At 38.4% G+C, this 20,710-nt stretch overlaps 1 protein-coding gene across 6 annotated transcripts in view; it reads right to left on the reverse strand.

Moving 5' to 3' along the window:
- Window positions 1–20,710, reverse strand: part of Cher (filamin A protein cher) — an 87,148-nt gene continuing 66,438 nt past the window's right edge. For all 6 annotated transcript variants that reach the window (XM_076432907.1, XM_076432904.1, XM_076432906.1 and 3 more), the window contains 6 exons: window positions 17,683–17,985; window positions 13,582–14,637; window positions 10,858–11,051; window positions 8,590–9,031; window positions 3,604–3,807; window positions 1–2,085 (listed from right to left, as the gene is read on the reverse strand). In XM_076432907.1, the coding sequence (XP_076289022.1) occupies window positions 1,901–2,085; window positions 3,604–3,807; window positions 8,590–9,031; window positions 10,858–11,051; window positions 13,582–14,637; window positions 17,683–17,985 (2,384 nt within the window). In that variant the 3' untranslated portion in view covers window positions 1–1,900. The remainder of the gene's footprint in view (window positions 2,086–3,603; window positions 3,808–8,589; window positions 9,032–10,857; window positions 11,052–13,581; window positions 14,638–17,682; window positions 17,986–20,710) is intronic.

The raw sequence follows: 20,710 nt of genomic DNA on the forward strand, positions 1-20,710 counted from the left end.
TTCATAATAAACATATTATTTATTTCATTTTATATTATTTATAATGATCGATGCATTTAATCTATACTTAAATATTTGATATGATTACATCATAACGCGCTTTAGCAGAATAAATTTAATTTAAACTAGAATGGAAGGCACAATTGGTATTTTCTTCAATTGAATAATTGACATACATATGGTTGTAGCATAACAGTTTCACGTTGTTCGCAGTTCTCGCTGCGAATTTTGCAACCACTTTTCATCTCAGCCGATTGAATCGAACAAAATCGAGAAATCCGCGGTGTTACCGGTGGTTGGACGAAGTACAAATTAAAGCGGAGGTCGCGTGAACCGTACAATGATTAAGAATCAAACATCTTAATACGTCACTTAATTAAAATAACACTTTGGCTATAATTGAGCCAGCTCGCGGTTTGTTCGCGTGGCGGACAGTGACGCGATTCGTTTTTTTAAAATGATTTTAAAACGGCTACACACACAGGTGTATTCGATCGTACAACTCTTTTGTTTCGATAAACCGATACTCTTCGAAATTCACGCGAGTAAAGTACACATCGTTTCATGGAAATTTATTATTTGTACTTTGACCACTACTTCGAACGTTTTCTTCATTTTCGTTAGAATCGACACAGAGCACCAACAAATATTGTCACCTATCGTTAATACGAATGTCTACAGATTCGTATCGTGCAAAGTACAAATTATACATCATCCTAATTACATTACACTCGTTCACACGTCTCTTATTTTTTTTTTCGTGTTTCCTCCTCCTCTTCTAAACAACCAAACAAAATTAACAACATCGAGAGCAATCGCTTAATAGTTTCGAAGTGGTTTCTATATAACGATAAATAGTATGCTATAACGTGTGTTCGCATAACAGAATAGCACCGTTTTCTTCTTACGCAAGGACTCTTACACAGAATAGTATACCGGGCGAATCGCCCTACCCCGATCATCTGACGTTATTCGAATAACGTTTCATAAACAAGACTCAAAAATTTCGCAAACATCGATATTCAGCAAGCAGTATATCACTTGGAAAAATATTCTCAGTCGACATATTTCTCAACAGGAACAATTTCAGCTGATCAGGTTCATTGGTTCACCCGGTATGCGTTTTAATATCTTATATTAAGTAAACAAGTGCTTCATTCGTTGAAATTAAAACCCTAAACGAGGATTGAATCGTTACCGATGCTCACAGTGAAAGTGATCTAGGGTTCCGTCATAGTTCCATGAGTTTCGTTCTTTTCCGTGCTTTTATCATTTATTTTATAGAAAGAGTACGTCTTTCAGCCGAACCCTTATAAAACGATATCTGAAGATCAAGTCTCGGACAGTTCGCGATGGAAAATTGTCCGGTATCATCTCGAAAGAACGCTTGGATTCCCAGGTGACTTTGAAGCCGGGGAGTTTCGTCTATAAATTGTGTAGGAGACACCACCATCGCTAGATTAAGACTTGTCTCCCACTCTACCCTATTAGTGCATGTGTCACTATGTCACGTGACGTTTCCCCTAAATTCAAATCAATTTATTGTCGAAGAAAATATGTAGAATACAAGATTGAAAGGCTTGAACAATTTGCTTCATGCATTTCACGAAAAGAGATTCGAGATTGAGTTGTTGACAACAATTTGGTGGAATTGATCGTTTTTGACCATGGGTGGAAAGATGACTACGTTGCTGTCCGACCTTGGTCGTTGGAGCTAATCGTGACACCATCATAAAACATCTGTTCCTTCTTGGAACATATAGAACTAGTATAACATTAATGTACAATTTGACATAAAGATAAATAAAGATAAAAATAATAACAAAAAGAACGATACTCGGGAAACTATGTTTATAAAGTCGCGGCCTTGAACAGAAATAACGACGCGAAGTACGGGAACTTATACTTCGACTTTGTAAGGCGATCCAGGGATATGTTCTTCACCCCATTTCACGAGGATTATGTATTCTCCTCTCTCGCGAACCATGTAGCTCACGTTGTAGTTATTGCGACCCGTGTGTTTCGTTGTAATTTCCTCGCATGGTCCTTTCGGCCCGTAAACAGCGACGTACAGGATGTTGTTGCCTGCACAGAAAAACGATCAGTTTAATACAGGATGCTTGAACGAAGAGAATTACATGATTTTTAAATTTCTTATTTGAAACCGTTTGATACTTTCTCAACCAGAGTTGTGCTAATTGAATTACATTGTATTTCAATTATACATATGTATAGTAACTGAATTATGTCGTAACTGAATTACATAATTCAAACCTTTCAATTAATTCGATTACTAAGTATTTTAATCAGATGTGTAATTGAAATACAATATAATTTAAATACAATATAATTGGAATGCAATATAATTGAAATACAATGTAATTAAAAAACAGCTTTCCAAATTATAGCCCAGTACTTTGAAGAAGTGCAATATATTTTTATGTTTTTCTTTCATATACTTGTTTGCTGTCTGTGCGGCGTAGTTTATATTCCTCATCCTCGAAATTTAAAACATGTGTAACGCAGAAGTTATTTCTGTTCAGATATGATAAATTTATAAATAACAAATTCTCATTAATAATAAGATAATCATAAATTATCATACTTTAATTTTTAATTTTAATTTAGTTACATCGTGATTCGTAATTAATGTAATTTTTTTTATTACAAAGTATTTTATAATTGTACTGTAATTGCAATTACGAATTACATTGTAATTTAATTACAATATATTTTATAATTGTACGCAATTGCAATTACGTATTACATTGTAATGTAATTGAATGAAGATCTGAATTATAAATTCATAATAATGTAATTCAATTACTTCGTAATTATAATTCCTGGAGTAATTCAATTGTAATTCTGCACAAGTTTCGTCTCAAAAATAATCTTTTCATGGACAGATAGAGAGAAGTAGATTTTTTTTGTATGGAAACTCTCATTGTATACACAGGGTGTCCCATTTGAAGTGAATCACTCGAATATCTTTGGAATTATTAATGATATCGAAAAATGTTTGCAATAAAAGTTATATCGTTTCGAGGGGAGCAGTTTGCTTCTTACTCATTGTCAGTAATTAATAGACTGCAGATGTTCATGCAATTTTCAATTTTTTTAGACAAATTTTAAGAAAATGGTACGAAATAAAATTCTATTTTAATTGGTAATAACTAGACAGCAGATCTATATGCAAAATTTTACACCTGAATTGCAACAAATCGGACTGACATAAAAATTTCTTTTCACTCTTAATATGTTCACTAGGTTGACAATAATATAATAGTATTTTTAAAATTGTCTAATGTCTTTAATGTTTTAAATTACACTTACACATTTTTATCATAATTGCATAAAATCCTAAATAAATAAAAATCGCACTAAATTCTGTGCAACTTGACACTCCAACTTGTTTTGAAAATTTTTAGAAACCAACAATGCATAAAGATCCGCAGTCTAGTAATTAACAACGACTGTTATTAATTAGCACGAAATAAATTATATATTATTGCTTGGAAAGAGCTGAATCTCCGTTTCACATTAGAAAGTTTCTGCAAATCATGTAGCAGGGTATAATTGACAATAATATTCGCGATACTTTACCAGCATCTCCTGCGCTCACGACGAACTGGTTTTGCTTTCCAAGATATGCTTTTTTCAGACCCATTCCCTTGCTCGTCACCTTGCTGGCGTCTGACTTGAATAAGGGTAAGACTGGACCTGACTGTTTAGATTTCGATATCTTCTGAACAGTCTCCACGACGATTGAACTTGTTTCTTGAGCACCTCTCTCAGCGAGGTCCGCACCTGTTGTAAAAAAACATATATAGTTATATCAAATTGAACATTTTCACACTACTTATTATCTAAACAGTAAGAAATACAAAATATATAAAGTCTTCTATCCTCTCCAACTGAATTTGCATTTCCCGAAAAATCGGATTCCTACGATATTAATAACAATTTTGTAGTTTCAATAACACTATTTGCTATATAATTCGTTCATCTCACCCTAAAATATTATAAATATTTTATAGATTTAAAGTGTCCAAAGTGTTTTCCTAGACGTTTCCTGCTACGAAACCTATTTATATTTTTGTATATTTTCTCCATAGTTATAGAAGTTTGTGATTATGTTGTTACTAGGTAAAAAAAAATTAATAAATTCTATACTTTTTTAAATAAACAGTCTTTGAAGAGGCATGTTTCCAACAGAAGATAAAGAGGACCGCCTAAAGGCGATAAAAATAATAGAAATTTATCAAAGCTCGTGTGTTCTTTGTCATAAAAAAACTCAACATCATCAAAAGATCTCAGCACAGACAGAGTGTAGGAGTAGACCAATCCCCAATGTATTTTTGTCTCACGTCTGCGGGGCTCTAGAGCCCCTTACCATTTCTGTGTCACGTTCTACCGTATCGGTCGGAACTAATATTGCTCCCACAGACGAGAGTTGGAGTGTAGACGAATCACCGTATCACCGACGAGAAATAGCACAGACTTTGTCTGTGGAAATAATATCTCGTCGGTGACCGTATGCTGTTTCGGTCGCACGATCTGAAATACCGATTCTACCCAAATGTAATGACCAACTGGTAAACTGGATCGCAGCATACACAACACAACTCATGAAACGCGAATATTAGTGAGAATCGAGTATCAAATATACTCCAAATATAATCATGCATAAAAGTTAGTTTGAAATGCTTTAGAACATGTTCAAGATATGCTTTAAAAGTTACTCTGTATCTCGAGTACTATTAGTTATTTCTATGAGTACATAGTATTAGTTATTTGTAAGGTAGGTAAATTGTAAAAGGAATTCTTATAATCGTTAAACAAGCAGAGATACTAAATTCACCAGTTATTTACTATACTATTATATTTCTGATATACTAATTAGAATTTCCATAAAAACTTTCGGTCTTGAGTCTTCTAAAAATTTATATTTCTGATTACAAATTGGAATTCCCCCCATCGGAACGGGTGTGTAACTAGATTTAAGTTCGACTTGTTTTTCCATCTACTACTGTTTACTACTGCGAATATTATTACTTCCAGCTACTATCGTCCAGTCACTTCCCCCAAGTGCCCCTATACCACGTATCACGACCGAGATTGAGTGAATCTCATCAGTGTACACTAATGCAGTAAACTGGGTTCTATTCCATGCTACCGAGCCGTTCAGTGACCGCATCTACGTCATCGCATTCCTGCCAGGAACCTTCTAATCATCTCACTACGATGCATGTTTGATAATGTAATTTTTTGGGTGAAAAATAAAGAATATTAGTTACAACAGTTAATGTGTTCTTTTTGCAACACCCTGTACATGACTACACGATAGTAAAATTAGAGCAACAATTCGAATATAATGGATAGAGAAAAAATGTTTCAAATTAGACAGAAATTAAGCTTTCGGCCGTCTGACTTGTCGTTGACTTGCACTACTGAATTTCGTGCCACCTCCTTCGATATCATGTTCTCCTAATACAAAAGCTGATTTTCGAGATTTTTGATAATTTTCGACCGTCTGGCTTGTCATTGACTTGTACTACTGAATTTCATGCCACCTCCTTCGATATCATGTTCTCCTAATACAAAAGTTTATTTTCGAGATTTTTGAAAAATTTTCGACCGTCTGACTTGCCGTTGACTTGTACTACTGAATTTGGTGCCACCTCCTTCGATATCATGTTCTCCTAATACAAAAGTTGATTTTCGCGATTTTCCAAAATTTTCGGCCGTCTGGCTTGTCATTGAGTTATACTACTGAATTTTCGAACATTTTCGGCCGTCTGGCTAGTCGTTGACTTGTACTACTGAATTTCATGCCACCTCCTTCGATATCATGTTCTCCTAATACAAAAGTTGATTTTCGAGATTTTTGAAAATTTTCGACCGTCTGGCTTGTCATTGAGTTATACTACTGAATTTTTGAAAATTTTCGGCCGTCTGACTTGCCGTTGACTTGTACTACTGAAATTCGTGCCACCTCCTTCGATATCATGTTCTCCTAATACAGAAGTTGATTTTTGAGATTTTTGGAAAATTTTTCGACCGTCTGGCTTGTCGTTGAGTTATACTACTGAATTTTCGAACATTTTCGGCCGTCTGGCTAGTCGTTGACTTGTACTACTGAATTTCGTGCCACCTCCTTCGATATCATGTTCTCCTAATACAAAAGTTGATTTTCGAGATTTTTGAAAATTTTCGACCGTCTGGCTTGTCATTGAGTTATACTACTGAATTTTTGAAAATTTTCGGCCGTCTGACTTGCCGTTGACTTGTACTACTGAAATTCGTGCCACCTCCTTCGATATCATGTTCTCCTAATACAGAAGTTGATTTTCGAGATTTTTGAAAAATTTTCGACCGTCTGGCTTGTCATTGAGTTATACTACTGAATTTTTGAAAATTTTCGGCCGTCTGACTTGCCGTTGACTTGTACTACTGAAATTCGTGCCACCTCCTTCGATATCATGTTCTCCTAATACAGAAGTTGATTTTTGAGATTTTTGGAAAATTTTTCGACCGTCTGGCTTGTCGTTGAGTTATACTACTGAATTTTCGAACATTTTCGGCCGTCTGGCTAGTCGTTGACTTGTACTACTGAATTTCGTGCCACCTCCTTCGATATCATGTTCTCCTAATACAAAAGTTGATTTTCGAGATTTTTGAAAATTTTCGACCGTCTGGCTTGTCATTGAGTTATACTACTGAATTTTTGAAAATTTTCGGCCGTCTGACTTGCCGTTGACTTGTACTACTGAAATTCGTGCCACCTCCTTCGATATCATGTTCTCCTAATACAAAAGTTGATTTTCGAGATTTTTGAAAAATTTTCGACCGTCTGGCTTGTCATTGAGTTATACTACTGAATTTTTGAAAATTTTCGGCCGTCTGACTTGCCGTTGACTTGTACTACTGAAATTCGTGCCACCTCCTTCGATATCATGTTCTCCTAATGCAAAAGTTGATTTTCGAGATTTTTGAAAATTTTCGACCGTCTGGCTTGTCACTGAGTTATACTACTGAATTTTCGAAAATTTTCGGTAGTCTGGCTAGTCGTTGACTTGTACTACTGAAATTCGTGCCACCTCCTTCGATATCATGTTCTCCTAATGCAAAAGTTGATTTTCGAGATTTTTGAAAAATTTTCGACCTTCTGGCTTGTCATTGAGTTATACTACTGAACTTTTGAAGACTTATTTGTACACCTAACACAATCGATATACGGAGACTACAGAGGAAGAGACGAAAGGGAAACAACTGCTGGAAGGAAGAAAAGGAGACCATATGCAGACTATGTCAAGGGGCTAGAGAGATGTTGAGTCGCATGCTTCGAGAATGCAAGGAGCTGAAAAGAGAAAACTCAACGATAAGAAGGATATTAAAGGGAGAAGATGAAGGTGCCGAGTGGTTGCGTACGGTTCTGGGAAAAAAGGAAGTAAGAAGAATCCCAAGAGGAAGGAGGAAGGCAAATGGAAACCACAATATTAAGTTAACAGACCCAGAAACACTTACACACAGAACACATGTGTCCCCCCAGTTTGAGGCCGAAAGGCAAAAAATAAACCTATTTACTACACAATCGATATACCTACGAATCTTTTTCAAAGAAACTGACTAAATAGTTAACACTAAACCTACCGAGCCTTAAAAGTAACTGGTACACATGTTCCCTTATAAAATTGACAAGATTGATTTTATTTAGACTTTGTGCAGCTCCCATTGTACTATGTGCTTCACTAATGATATCTATACAATGATTTCTTATGAAATTATTTTTATTATATCAATAATCGTAAAATAAAAAATCTGGAACCGGTCATTTCAACCGGTGATGGTAGGTTTAGTGTTAAGGCGGTAGACTCGTTCCCAGGATTGCAATAATGCTGAGGAGCTCGACTCACGTTTATTTAAAAAGTTCGGTGCGCGAAGGAAGGGACTTGTTGTCTCGTTCACGACTCGGGATGAAGTGACCATGTCAATCTTCAGAAAACTCCCCAGGAAAAGGTAAAAATGAGGGAGAGGAGGAAAACGGAATAGTGGGAGGAAAGTAAGGACATGCGGAAAGAATCAATGGCGGAAGGGTGCTATAAAAAAACGGAAAGAGTGGAAAAAGGCAATGAGGGAAGGATGTCGTAAACGGGAAAGGTTCGCCAGGGCCTGACCGTAGACCTTGAACAGGCCCTAGCGAGGCCTGGAAGAGACACAGGAGAGGATTAGGCCTGCGTGGATCTGGTCGCCAGATGTGTACCAGGCCTGACCAGACCTGCGCAGAACGGAGAACAATAGGAAGGGAATATGGCAAGGAAATAAGGAGTTCTCTAAAGCCACAGCGGCGTAGGACAACGCCAAGGTCACTACAATGCAATCCATAATGGATTCGTTTCCATCTTTTCCATAATGCAAATTACGCCTCGCAAACGAAAAAATAGGACTTGTCTATCGTTTTTGACTACTGAAAAACCCCATTTTTGTATTACCGATAAATGAGAACGGAATCCCGCACCCTTGCAATCCTAGAAAAAGGAGTCTACTCCCTTAATCTAGAACTTACGGTAAAAATGAAACGTTACTAACCGCTGCATGGCACCTTGAACGGCGAACCGACAATGTGATAGCTATTGTATTTGACGCTGATGTAGTAGTCACCGGGTACCAATGGCGTGTATCTAACTTTGTACCCTTCCTCGACTTCTGTGCAGTCCATAGCAACCTTGCTTGGTCCATCGACGGTTACGTTCAATGATCCGCTACCCGCGTTGCAAGTGTCGATAATGAAGTCTGTTTTCGTTCCCGTTTTAATGTCCTTCAGACCGTTGCCGTAAGCGTGCACCGCGGCAGGATCTGCGTCTACCCTACCGACTTTAACGGGGAATGGGCTTCCGGCTATGTGGACGCCATTGAATTTCACGTGAATATTGTGGATGCCGTTCTCGTGTGCCAAAAATCGCACGGAGTACGTGTCACCGTCGATTGCCTGAATGAAGCAGTCATCTTCTGTGCCGCTGGGCGACACAATCTGCAAAATAAATCATTTTAGCATCGATGGATTGGTGGACGAGTACACTGTATCGAATACTATAATTAATCGGTTCAATTTAATCTTTATAAACACACAACAGGAATTTAGTGAGCTGCTAGACTTTCATATAAAAATTGTTTGTTTCAATATGGAATCTTCTATCCATGCAAGTAGCTGTAATAGTTTGACCAACTGTAAATGTGATCCGATGCTTCACGAAATTTTGTAATGAGCAGATTTCGGGTTTTATGCATTTCGAAAAGTATTTTCTATACTTGTAATATAGGGTGTTTCAGCTGAAGGAGGCCACCTAAATATCTCCTTTATTTTTAATGGCATAATTTAAATGGTATCGAAGACGGAATATCGTAGAAGAACAATTTCTTTTGTCCGGTTATTTCTTCATAGTTTCTTCAAGGTCATCGTTATTTTTTTCTTGGGAAAATTTCTTTTTTTATCCCATCTTATAGCGGCTGAAAAAATGCATTTGAATGTGCTTAAGCCATTAACAAGATGGAATAAAAAAATAAGTTTTCCCGATAAAAAATAACGATGACCTTGACAAAACTATGAAAAAAAAACCGGACAAATAAAAATTGTTCTTCTATCTGATATTCCTCCTTCAATACCATTTAAATTATGTCATAAATTATTGTTTTTGTGCCATTAAAAATAAAGGAGATATTTAGGTGGCTTCTCCTTCAGCTGAGACACGCAGTATTTTTTTTATATTTCTTTAATTATTTGTCTATATCTGTATTTCCGTAAATATTTTCTATATCTGTAGTTATTTTAACATTTTCTATATTGTTATCCACGACAACACGATCCACAGTATATATTTTTGTATATTCAATCAATAGTCGAGGTTCATAGAACTGGTTGAATAAAAATTTTACAGAATAAAAATGTTCCGAGTTATTTCCACAAAAATAACACCACTAAATTATTTAATTACAGTGGACCATTATTTACGATGAAAACGGGATCTGGCCACCCACGTGGAATGATGCGGCGCGCAGTTTCACAAGAGGAAGTTATTTACAGCGCTGTTTTCGCAAGGACTTCGTCACCAAAATGATGCAAGTTTCTATAAAGACCGAAGGTCTCCAAACATTTAGCTATTAAACATTTAATACCCCAAGGAAACTGTGTAACCTGTCTAATCGCTGTTCAACTGATGGTTAATAAACTGTCAATTATTTCGCGGTTCGTGTTGAAACCAATAAATACGAACAGCTTGTAAACATTTTGGTACATTGTCAGATCGGCTATCTTTTATAACTTTCTACTGCAGGGAATTTACTTAATTCTCATTTGTCCAAATTATTCTAGAGAAACTGTGACTTTGGACCTGATTAATAATAAACTTCGTGAACAATTTTAAAACAGTTCAATTGAAAATGTCGACGGGGTCGTTGAAATTCATCTAAACAATAATTAGGGAACAACTGCAACATTCAGAAATTTAATACAAATTTATATCCTTCATTGATACTTTTTAAATGATTCAGTATATTAATCTTCGTAGTCTTTTAATTTGTCTACTGTTTATATTGCAGCTACTCATTTTCTATAATGCCTTGAATGTAACAACTGTTAAAAATTCTGCTCGACTGCACACGGCGGAAGTTCGGCCTCGAAAATAGGGTATCGCATAAACGCCCCGGCAGTCTAACAGCTAATAAACCGAAATAAATATTTGCGGGATGAGCAACGCCCGAAATATTCTTGACCCGAGCGATGCGGGATTAAAAGATAAAAGTAATTCGGATGTGTACACAAGAACATGGGCGCGTGTAAGTGCGAGAAATAAATGTTACCTTTCCGTCGAGTTCACCCTTGGCACCGTTTTTGCGAACGAGGAAGGTGGCTGGCTTGTCTGGTTGTACGCCGGATTCTGGGAATTGAGCAACTTCCAGCTTGTGAGCGTCTCCCATGGCCGGCGATATGTAAACTTTGTGCGGGGAATCGGGAATATGTTGGTCGTTGAATTTAATTCCCACCCGGTAGTCCCCTGAAAATGCGAATCAACCGATTAGAACGTTCGCGAATCAAAATTGTTCCATTAAAAACAAAAATCGTAAACAAATCATCAGGTTGCAATCTCCTAAATTGTCCTCGAATCAGACTAACCACTGTTCTCGCATCGATTAGCGTCGTTTCCCGAGAGGATTATCTGCGTGGTGGCTTTGAAAGTGTCCATTGTTCCAAAAATCAATTCTCAATTATATAGTAGACAAAACTGATATTTTTGAAAGTAATAGTAAACGTGGTAGAAGAATGAGAGTACGAATGCGATTGTGTGGGTCAGTGACGGAAAGAGCAGCTGAGAAAACGAGGAACCGGAAGTAAAGTAGAAATGAAAATAAATGTGGAGGATAAATCGAATAAATAGATAAATAAATAATGGCAGAGAATCGATTGGCCAATTCAGGAGAGAAAGAAAACAAGACAGAACATAAAAAAAGAAGGGATGGACGATGGAAAAATGGATGACTGAACGCAGCTTGTTCTCGAACCACTATTTTCCTCAGTCTGATTCTAACTTCTGATTTCGATTCGTCCACGTTTTCTCACTTTCCTGAAACGATCTCTCTCTCTCTCTCTCTTTCTCTCTCTCTGTCTTTCTCCCTCTCTCTCTCCCTCTTTTATCGCTCTTGCTGCGCCCGTCTCTCTTCCACCACGTTTGATGCACACTATCCAAATATAACAACTACGCTAATTCAAATTCTGCAGTCGTAGCCACCAAAATATGAATCCACTCTTTAGACGCAAATACAGATCAAGATATTTCTGGGATAGCTCCGAGGAGTCTCTGTACACTGATACTCGGAGATACAGTGTGTTCCTTTTTGTAAGGACGATTTTCATTCATTCTGAGTCACACTTGCTATTTCAAACTGAAATTATGTAACGCTGTACTGGCTCTTTAATATTAAATGCACCCCGAACATTAAAAGTCTTTTCATTAAAATTACAACACAGAATTTAGTTAGATTTTTATACTAAATTGTGCTCACGTTACGTAATCTTCTTTGGAAGCAGAGCTTTATGATCTTAATTATTTTGGTATACTTTTATATTGAATTTTTAGATACATGTTTTACTTGAAAATCATTCTGTTATATGGTGAACTATTTATTATAAGCATCGCTTCTTAAGTTTCTGCCTTTCGCGAATATATGGATTATATTTTTTATTGGCCTTTTATTAATTTTTATATTTCTGACTAATATATTCGCGTTTTTAATCGACCATTGAAAGGTTCACGACTTCTTTTCTAATTTATTTTCGTTTTTATGTATGCATCTCTTGCATTCTTTCCACAATCATTATTATTACATATTCATATACAATTTTTAGTGCACATTTTTTACAAACATTAATTTCGTTCATGCATCTCTTCGATTATTTTAGAGAACAAAACAAAGAATAATATCTAGATTCTTTTCATTTTATTCATGCAGTTGAATATAATTTTCGAAGAGCTAGGGAAACTTCATATTTGCATCTGCGTACCAGCGATGCGAATCATTTACGAAAATATCGTTCACCGATGTTTAATCATCTTTATTGTGTTACAAGTGCGTTCAAGTGACAAGAACACATTCTTGGCGAATCTCCATAGCTGAAATGACACTTGAATGGAAGGCTTGTGTCAATATGTTTCACGAATTTCATATGGTAAACAGTTTATTGCCGGTAACATGGTCTATTAATATTCACTGTGTGTCTACTATGTTATTGCTACGCGAATGCTTTGTCAACTTTGTCTTCGTTACGTTGCGTTACATCAAAACTGTCTTCTACATGGTAGATATCACTTTGTGAGCTTAACACGTTATGCTCGTAACTGCAATAGATATCTCGTACACTTCTACAGCTCAATTCGCATTAAATGTGTTCGTTATTATAATCCTCGGGATAAAATAAACATATGCAACTCTTCTCACGATTCACCAACGATTTTAAAGTGGTAAAGATGTTCTTGCAGCACGTTATCTTGTAAATCAGAATTTTGAGCGAAATTGATATTTTGAACAATTTTAATTTGTGTTCATTGTTCAGTCGATTTAAAAGATGTAGTATAGTTTGAAATTATTGTGCCTTTTATAATGGTAATTATAAATAATGTAAATTATTGATATTTGTTTATAAATCTTTTGTATATTTCTTTCATTGTGAATATATTACTTATGTCATGACAAGGATGTGTATCTTTATGCAATATACAAATTTTCCAAGTCAGTTTCAAGAAACAGAAACAACATAAACATGGAAAATGGTGTAGCAATGTTCATAAAGAGTTCTAACGACAGTTATGTACTTTTATCATTTTTATCATAAATAAAATCCATTATATTTTTAAAAAGTCAAATATAAAATACAGAGGGGTATCCTCATTAAAAATTAAATCTTGAAATTAACAAATACAATTTTTATTTTGCATAAAAATCCGTAGCCTCAATCACAGAAAACCTAGAATCCTGTGAGACCGAAACGCACAGCAGTCCTACCCCAATAAGAATCAAATAGCTACTCACCAGGTTCCGAGACAACATAGCTGACATAACAGCTGCCATCTTTCCTATCCTTGAAGTCGATCTTGGCCTTACTGGGACCCTCCACAGAGATAGCCAGAGTTCCAGCTCCAGCTTCCCTGGTCCAGACGTTGAACTCGCAAGGTTCGCCCTGCTCCCCCCTCTCCAAACCAGGTCCACCAGCATGAACTCTATGCGCCCCACTATCCCTCAAAGGACCAACAGTGAACTGGAAGGGCGAGCCGGGAATGTGCATTTCCTTGTAACGCACGGAAACAGTGTGCACTCCAAGCTCCTTGGGTACGAACGCGACAGCATACAGGCCATCCTCAACCTCTTTGACCTCGGCATCTTCAGTAACGCCTCCAGGCGAGGTGACAGTCGCAGCTAGATCGAAGGAGGTAATAGCTGGCATCTTGAAGGTCAGTTTACACTGGCTGCCAACTTCAGTGATAGGCACAGCTTCCCTTTGCCTTTGGATCTTCTCCCTTTGACGATTGCTACCCTCTCCAGCGACTTTGACAGTAAACGGAGAGCCTTCGACATGATGATCCGCGTACTTCAGGTTCATGATGTAGTATCCCGGCTCGGTGGGCTTGTAGAAGATGTTCAGAGTGCCATCCTCGTTGTCCTTGCACTGGATCTCAGCCTTGCTGGGACCCTCTATCGATAGAGACAGACCTCCGAAGCCTGCGTTCCTCGTATCGATCGAGAACGAATTCTCCACGTGTGTCTTGCCCTCTACCAACCCTGCACCAGAAACCTTGACCTTTTTCGCGTCTCCAACCTCGCGATCCGACACGCTGATCTTGAACGGCGAGTTCTGGATATGTGTGCCCATCTTTTTCACAGCTACCGTGTGCTCGCCGGCCTCGCGGGGCGTGAACGACACGCACATGTTGCCGTTAGGGGACATCTTCAGGAAACACGGCTCCTCCAGGCCACTCGGTGCTGTGATCGACGCGTTCAACGACCTTATGTCCGAGTCAGTCACCTTTCCTGGTAATTGGACCTCGCTCGACGCACCCACCGAGATTTGGTTGCGCTTTCGGCCCTCGCCTGAGAAAGGAGCAAGCAGATTGTACTCTGGTGTGCTTATGCTTGGCTAACTTTTGTTTCGTGGACCAGTAATCACATGTATAGTAAGATATATTTGATGCATATAGGAATCCAATTCTTAAATATGATCTCACTTCCATCTTTCTTAATGCATGTAATGCCTTAATATACAGCGTGGAACGCGAAGCGCGATCAACTTGGATTATTCTGCTGCTGGATCAGAAATTTTTTTTAGCAAAAACAACACGGTTCAAGGACAGCATTAGGGTGAACTTTACTTTACTGGACTCAAAAAATTTGTGCCTTTCTCCGGTAAATTATGATGTATTTGGTATGTAATCAATGGTTCAGCAGTTATGCTTGCTTAAAGTTGAGCAATCTGTAGTGTTTCTGGCAGGTAAGGACGCCGCCATATTGGTTTGTAGTGACGACCGCGAGCCGCTTACCTTGCCCCACCCCTGACCTAATCACCAAACACCTACCACCTAGCGGCTCTGCTCGGTAAGCGGCGCGCGACACTACAAACCAATATGGCGGCGCCATTACGTGTACAAAACACTGAAAAATGCACAACTTTGAGCAATCATAGCTCCTGAACCATTGATCCTACAGGATCGAAACTTCGATCTGCAACCGCCCCGGGTACAAATGTACTGGATTACTTACCAAATACATCATAATTTATAGGAGGAAGGCAAACATTTTTTTGTGTCCGGTAAAGTAAAGAGTAGCCCAGCTGATTATACCAAATGTTTGGCAATTCTTTTTCAGAGTTGTCAAGGTCACTCTCAGCTTTTTATAAGTGCACCTAGAATTTTTTTACGATCATCTTTTAGGAGGTACTATTCTATAAAAAGTATTTATTCTCCATCTAACCCAGACAAACATGTTAGCTAAAAGAACAGACTAATCTAAGCTGATCACGCTTCGTAGTCCACTCTGTATAACGTTCATAAATCACTACGAACATATATAACATAAATAAAGAACTATGACTATAGACAGATTTTGAAACAAGAGAAATTCTTTCCGTGAACATGCACTACAGTGCCGTGAAAAATATTGGAAATAATAATACGAAAACAAGTAAACAAGTACGCAGTCAGTCAGCCAGAAATACAATTAAATTAACCCTCAGCACTCGAATGGCGCCACTAAAAGTTGCTGTACCATTATTCAAAATATTGTTTACAGTATTAAATACAGTAATGTCTCTATCGACGCGAAAGCTATTTTTCGGGTAGCTATTTTTTATCTCCAAACGCCGAGCTGAACGTAGAGAAGGACAGCGCGTGTAAAGAGACCACGCGCGGGCCTTTGAACTGTGCCGGCGACTGCGACTCTCCGCGTCTCTTTCTTTCCCATACGCTGTCCTTCCTTGCTCCCGAAACTTTCATCGTCAATTAAACCACGAAATACAGTTGAAATTATATCGTGTTTGGTCTTTTTTGAATCAGAAAAATGCCACGAATATATTGATGAAAGTTTCATAAAAAAATAAATAATAATAAAAAAGGTTAAATATTGGTGTTACATTGTGAGGACACACCGATATACCCGAGCCGAGATCAGATTATTACAGTGGAGGGGATATTTTTTTGCGCCCATTGCCTACAGCCTTTTTGCATCGATAGAGACATTACTGTATATCTATACTAAACATTTAGATATTGTACGAGGTATTATACGAATTTCATATCCATAAAATTTGAAACTGCATAATATTAAAATAGTTCAAATATAAATTTTAAAACAGTTCCGAGTGCAAAGGGTTAACATATAATATTAGGTGTGGAAATGAATCTGTAGCCCTCACAATTAATCATATGAATTTTGTTTTAAACTTGTACTACATGATTCTTCTGGAAGGTGAACAATTCCACGAAGAAAGAGCCACGGATTAATTTGCACAGTAATTAGTACAACAAAAGATGAAATAACATAAAGCACAACAGGACAGAGATTTCACATAGCGAACTATAGCATGCTGTGCAAAAGAGTGAAAATGGCGTATGACGACTGCAACGAGAGTTACAGATGAAACTGTGAAAATTCGAGATGTGTGAACGTGTCGAGTGCAAACTATGAATAAATAGCATCTATCACGCAGATGTATATAACAGTAGGAGGACTTATGATGAGACATATATGTATGCGTATAATATCACTCACATCAATCACGCCGAGAAGACAATTGTTCTGTTCAAAACTCGGTGTATGCCGAAAGAATGTGATATTGAAATTTTATGTTTAAGAACACGTTCCTCCGAACGGAACGCACGGCTCGATCGAACAGAAATCGTATATCGAAAGCAATCGACGAGAGCACACCGTACGTTTTCGCACTTGATATTCCATTCACGACACGAAACACGAAGGGACGTTTCGAATATCATTGTCGGTCATTGTCGGAAGTATCCCGGCAGCGGTACCTCGAATGCTATGCAAGAAATTTCATTATGATTTAATAACATGTAACAATATCACGGCTAATCGACCTTAATCTCTTCTCGCTTCTTCTAAATTGAAACTACCCTTTCCTCTAATTATTTCTAGAATCTGTTTCCATCGATGTACATTCACGATACAATGAGGAAAATTCAGAGTCGTAGAATTATACGAATAAAATTGAGTAAATCGTTCAGAAATATTTTTGAGAATTGTACCAGTGTCCCGCGAATCGCGGTGTGAAAGAATTTTTCATTGACACGAATGTAGAGATGTGAAATGGTAGCATAATACACTGAATTACAGAAGCGTGCAGTTAGCTTGATTGAACCTCGATCGTACATTCCGAACCGTGAAAGATTAGTTCATACACAGTTAGAGAATTAGATTGGATGGAATATGAATGTGAATGAAGAATGTCAGCTAAACGAGTCGATCAGTGTTATCGTTCGAGTTCTCGTATTAAGAAGATCACACAGAAATTAATCGATATATTGTTGTTAGACTATATATATACGTACAAATCAAATGACATGTATATGAGAGTGTATGTTACACGAGTTGGTAGAAAATATTTCTGTAAAGAAAATAATGTACCGGTGATCTTTGCAACATACGGGCTGCCCTTTATATGTTTATCCCCGAATTTCACACCAATTTTGTATTCTCCTGGTGCGGTCGGCAGATAGGATACTGAAACGGTGCCGTCCTTATTGTCGTGACAAGATATCTCAGCTTTGCTGGGCCCTTCGACCGCCAAAGAAAGTCCACCTGCGCCGGCTCCTTTCGTTGAAATCATGAAATTTCCTGGCTCGCCGCAGACACCATAGACCAAGCCAGGTCCGTACGCAGTCACGTAACCGCTGGCCAACGAGTCCACGTGGAATTTAAACGGGGAACCTGGCGAACAACACAATCAGTCGATATAAAAATCTTCATCGCGTTTGCGACATCTTCGGGAATAGAAGATTTTTAGGGTGGTGGACCCCTTTCTACAATTGCAAGAGTACGGGATGCTCCTTCTCATTTCTCGAAACAGTAAATCCTCTGTAGTTGCAAAAGCCACGGGCAGGTTCGATTGCAAAATTCGTAGACGGACACTATTTCTTTGAGCTTCAAAGACCGAGCCGAACGTAGAGGACAGCGCGTGTAAAGAGAGACCGCGCGCGGCCGTTAGCGACTGCGACACTCCGCGTCTTTTTCTTTCCCATACGCTGTCCTTCCTCGAGCTCGAAACGTTCATCGTCAATTAAACCACTAAATATAGTTGAAATTATATCATGTTTGGTCTGTGGAGGGAATATTTCTTTGCATTCATCGTGTACGATGATCTTTTTGCGACTATAGAGTATTTACTGTAATGCAAACATGGAGTTATTCAATAGTCAAAAGCGCTCGATAAAAGATCAATCTAGGCCGCGATCGACCTCAAAAGTTCTATGTTTACGTTTACGAGGCGTAATTTGCATTATTCGACAGCATGTGGCTGTCGCAGCTTTATAAACTACACGTGCAGCTGTATACGCAGCGGCCTAGATTGATCTTGTGTCTGGCGGTTTGGACTACTGAAAAACCCCATCTTTGCATTATCGATAAATGAGAACTTGCAATCCTGGAAAAACGAGACCGTGTCTTGTGCAGGCTTGCCATATTCCGCGCGGTACCAGGCCCCACCTCGCCACGCTACTACGCTGAGCCCGCCCCACTCTTCCCACTAACACTGACGCGTACTGTTAACTTAGCTTGCTCCACGCGGTACGCGTCAGTGTAGTGGGAAGAGTGGGGCGAGCTCAGCGTAGTAGCGTGGCGAGAGGCGCAGCGGTAAGGTGCCTGGCACGCGCGGAATATGGCAAGCCTGGTCATGTGTCAATTTAACGCAGGCCTAGGCAACTTATTATTGTACGCTGTCGCCTCACGACTCCCACTACATACCTGTACAGTTTAATAATGTAAAGCTTCATTGTTACAGACACTCCCAATATCGCTGTATACAGCGTGTCCCAGACCAAGTGTAAGTCCCGGAAATGGGAGGTTCCTTGGGTCATTTCCGGGACTTACACTTGCTCTGGAACACCCTGTATATAATACAGCACCTCGATTAACCGGCTTGATCGGGAGACAAACAGCCCGGATAAATTAAGGCCCGATGGATAATCGAGACCCGAGGGACATAATTAAAATGTACATTACATTCAAAAATAAATTTTCTATTCTTGAAAATCTATTTCTCTTCATAATATTATTATACTAGCTGATCGCGGTGCGTCTACGATACGCCCTCCGGGCGGTATACTTGAAAAGGTTGTTATAGCAGACAAAAAACGCGCACGGAACAGCTCCGAACCGGCCGATTATTTACGACCACCGCGCTCCGACAACTTCAACCCCGACAGATGGATAACACGTGCGACTGACCCACCTAATCAGATCGATGGGATCATATGTATATACATACACACGTACTTTTCTATTTTATATACAGGGCGTCCCAAAATTCCTTCAACAGCCGGAGATGGGAGCTTCCTCAGATCATTTGAAGCAACATTTTCCTTTGCAAAAATGTTATCCGCGGCTTTGTTTAGGAGTTATTTACGAAAAATACGGACCAATCAGAGTGTGCCAACTCACGTCTAGGTCGCGCTCTGATTGGTCCGTATTTTTCGTTAATAACTCCTGAACAAAGCCGCGGATAACATTTTTGCAAAGGAAAATGTTGCTTCAAATGATCTGAGGAAGCTCCCATTTCCGGCTGTTGAAGGAATTTTGGGACACCCTGTATACTGGGTAGGGCCAGACACGTGGTACAACCGAGCAGGGGGTGATACTACATGTACAAATAAGTCGACAAAAAGGAATAACATTTTTTTGTTTGACGCTTCGTTTTCGAGAAAATCGAGTTTAAAGTTCCGCCAGGTTCGCGTGCTTCAGTATATGCACAAAGTAGAATTGGTTGATCATAGTCAGACGCGTCAGACGATTCCTATGCAATAGCACGTGCATTCGCTGCATTTTCAAACTCGACTCTCTTGAAAACGAAGCGTCAAACGAAAAAATGTTATTCTTTTTTCTCGACTTATTTTTATACGTAGTACATCACCCCATGCTCGGTTGTACTACCCGTCCGACCACACTCAGTATAGATTTAAACGCATATTTGTTTATAAGCGGGATCCGGTTAATCGAGGTGCTACTGTATTTGAATCTTAAACAGTACGATTAAAATAAGAGAAAATACCCAAACACTGAATTCCCAATGCCTACGATCGTGTTCGAAATGGACTATGACGTACCATACGTGAAATTAAGGAGGGGTTTAAGTCATCATTTCGCTGCATTCCAATTTGTTTACGCAATGCAAACCTTTGAATCGAATAATTTTTGTCTGTTCCCATGAAAACGCATTGTACTCTTTTAATATTTTTATCTTGAACACTGCTTGCACTGTTCGGCTTTTCATATAAAATATGAAAGTATAATAAATGGATTAAGAAAGAAAGAAAGAATTGATTAGGAGTAACAAAATTGCATTTGCAGCCGAATGCTCCAGTATATTTGACGTGCAATATTTATAGAATGTTCGAAATTGTAAACCATTACACCGTAGGTCAGTTCGAATGCGATTAAT

This window comes from Lasioglossum baleicum, chromosome 11 (genome assembly GCF_051020765.1).
Source record: "Lasioglossum baleicum chromosome 11, iyLasBale1, whole genome shotgun sequence".
NCBI lineage: Eukaryota > Metazoa > Arthropoda > Insecta > Hymenoptera > Halictidae > Lasioglossum > Lasioglossum baleicum.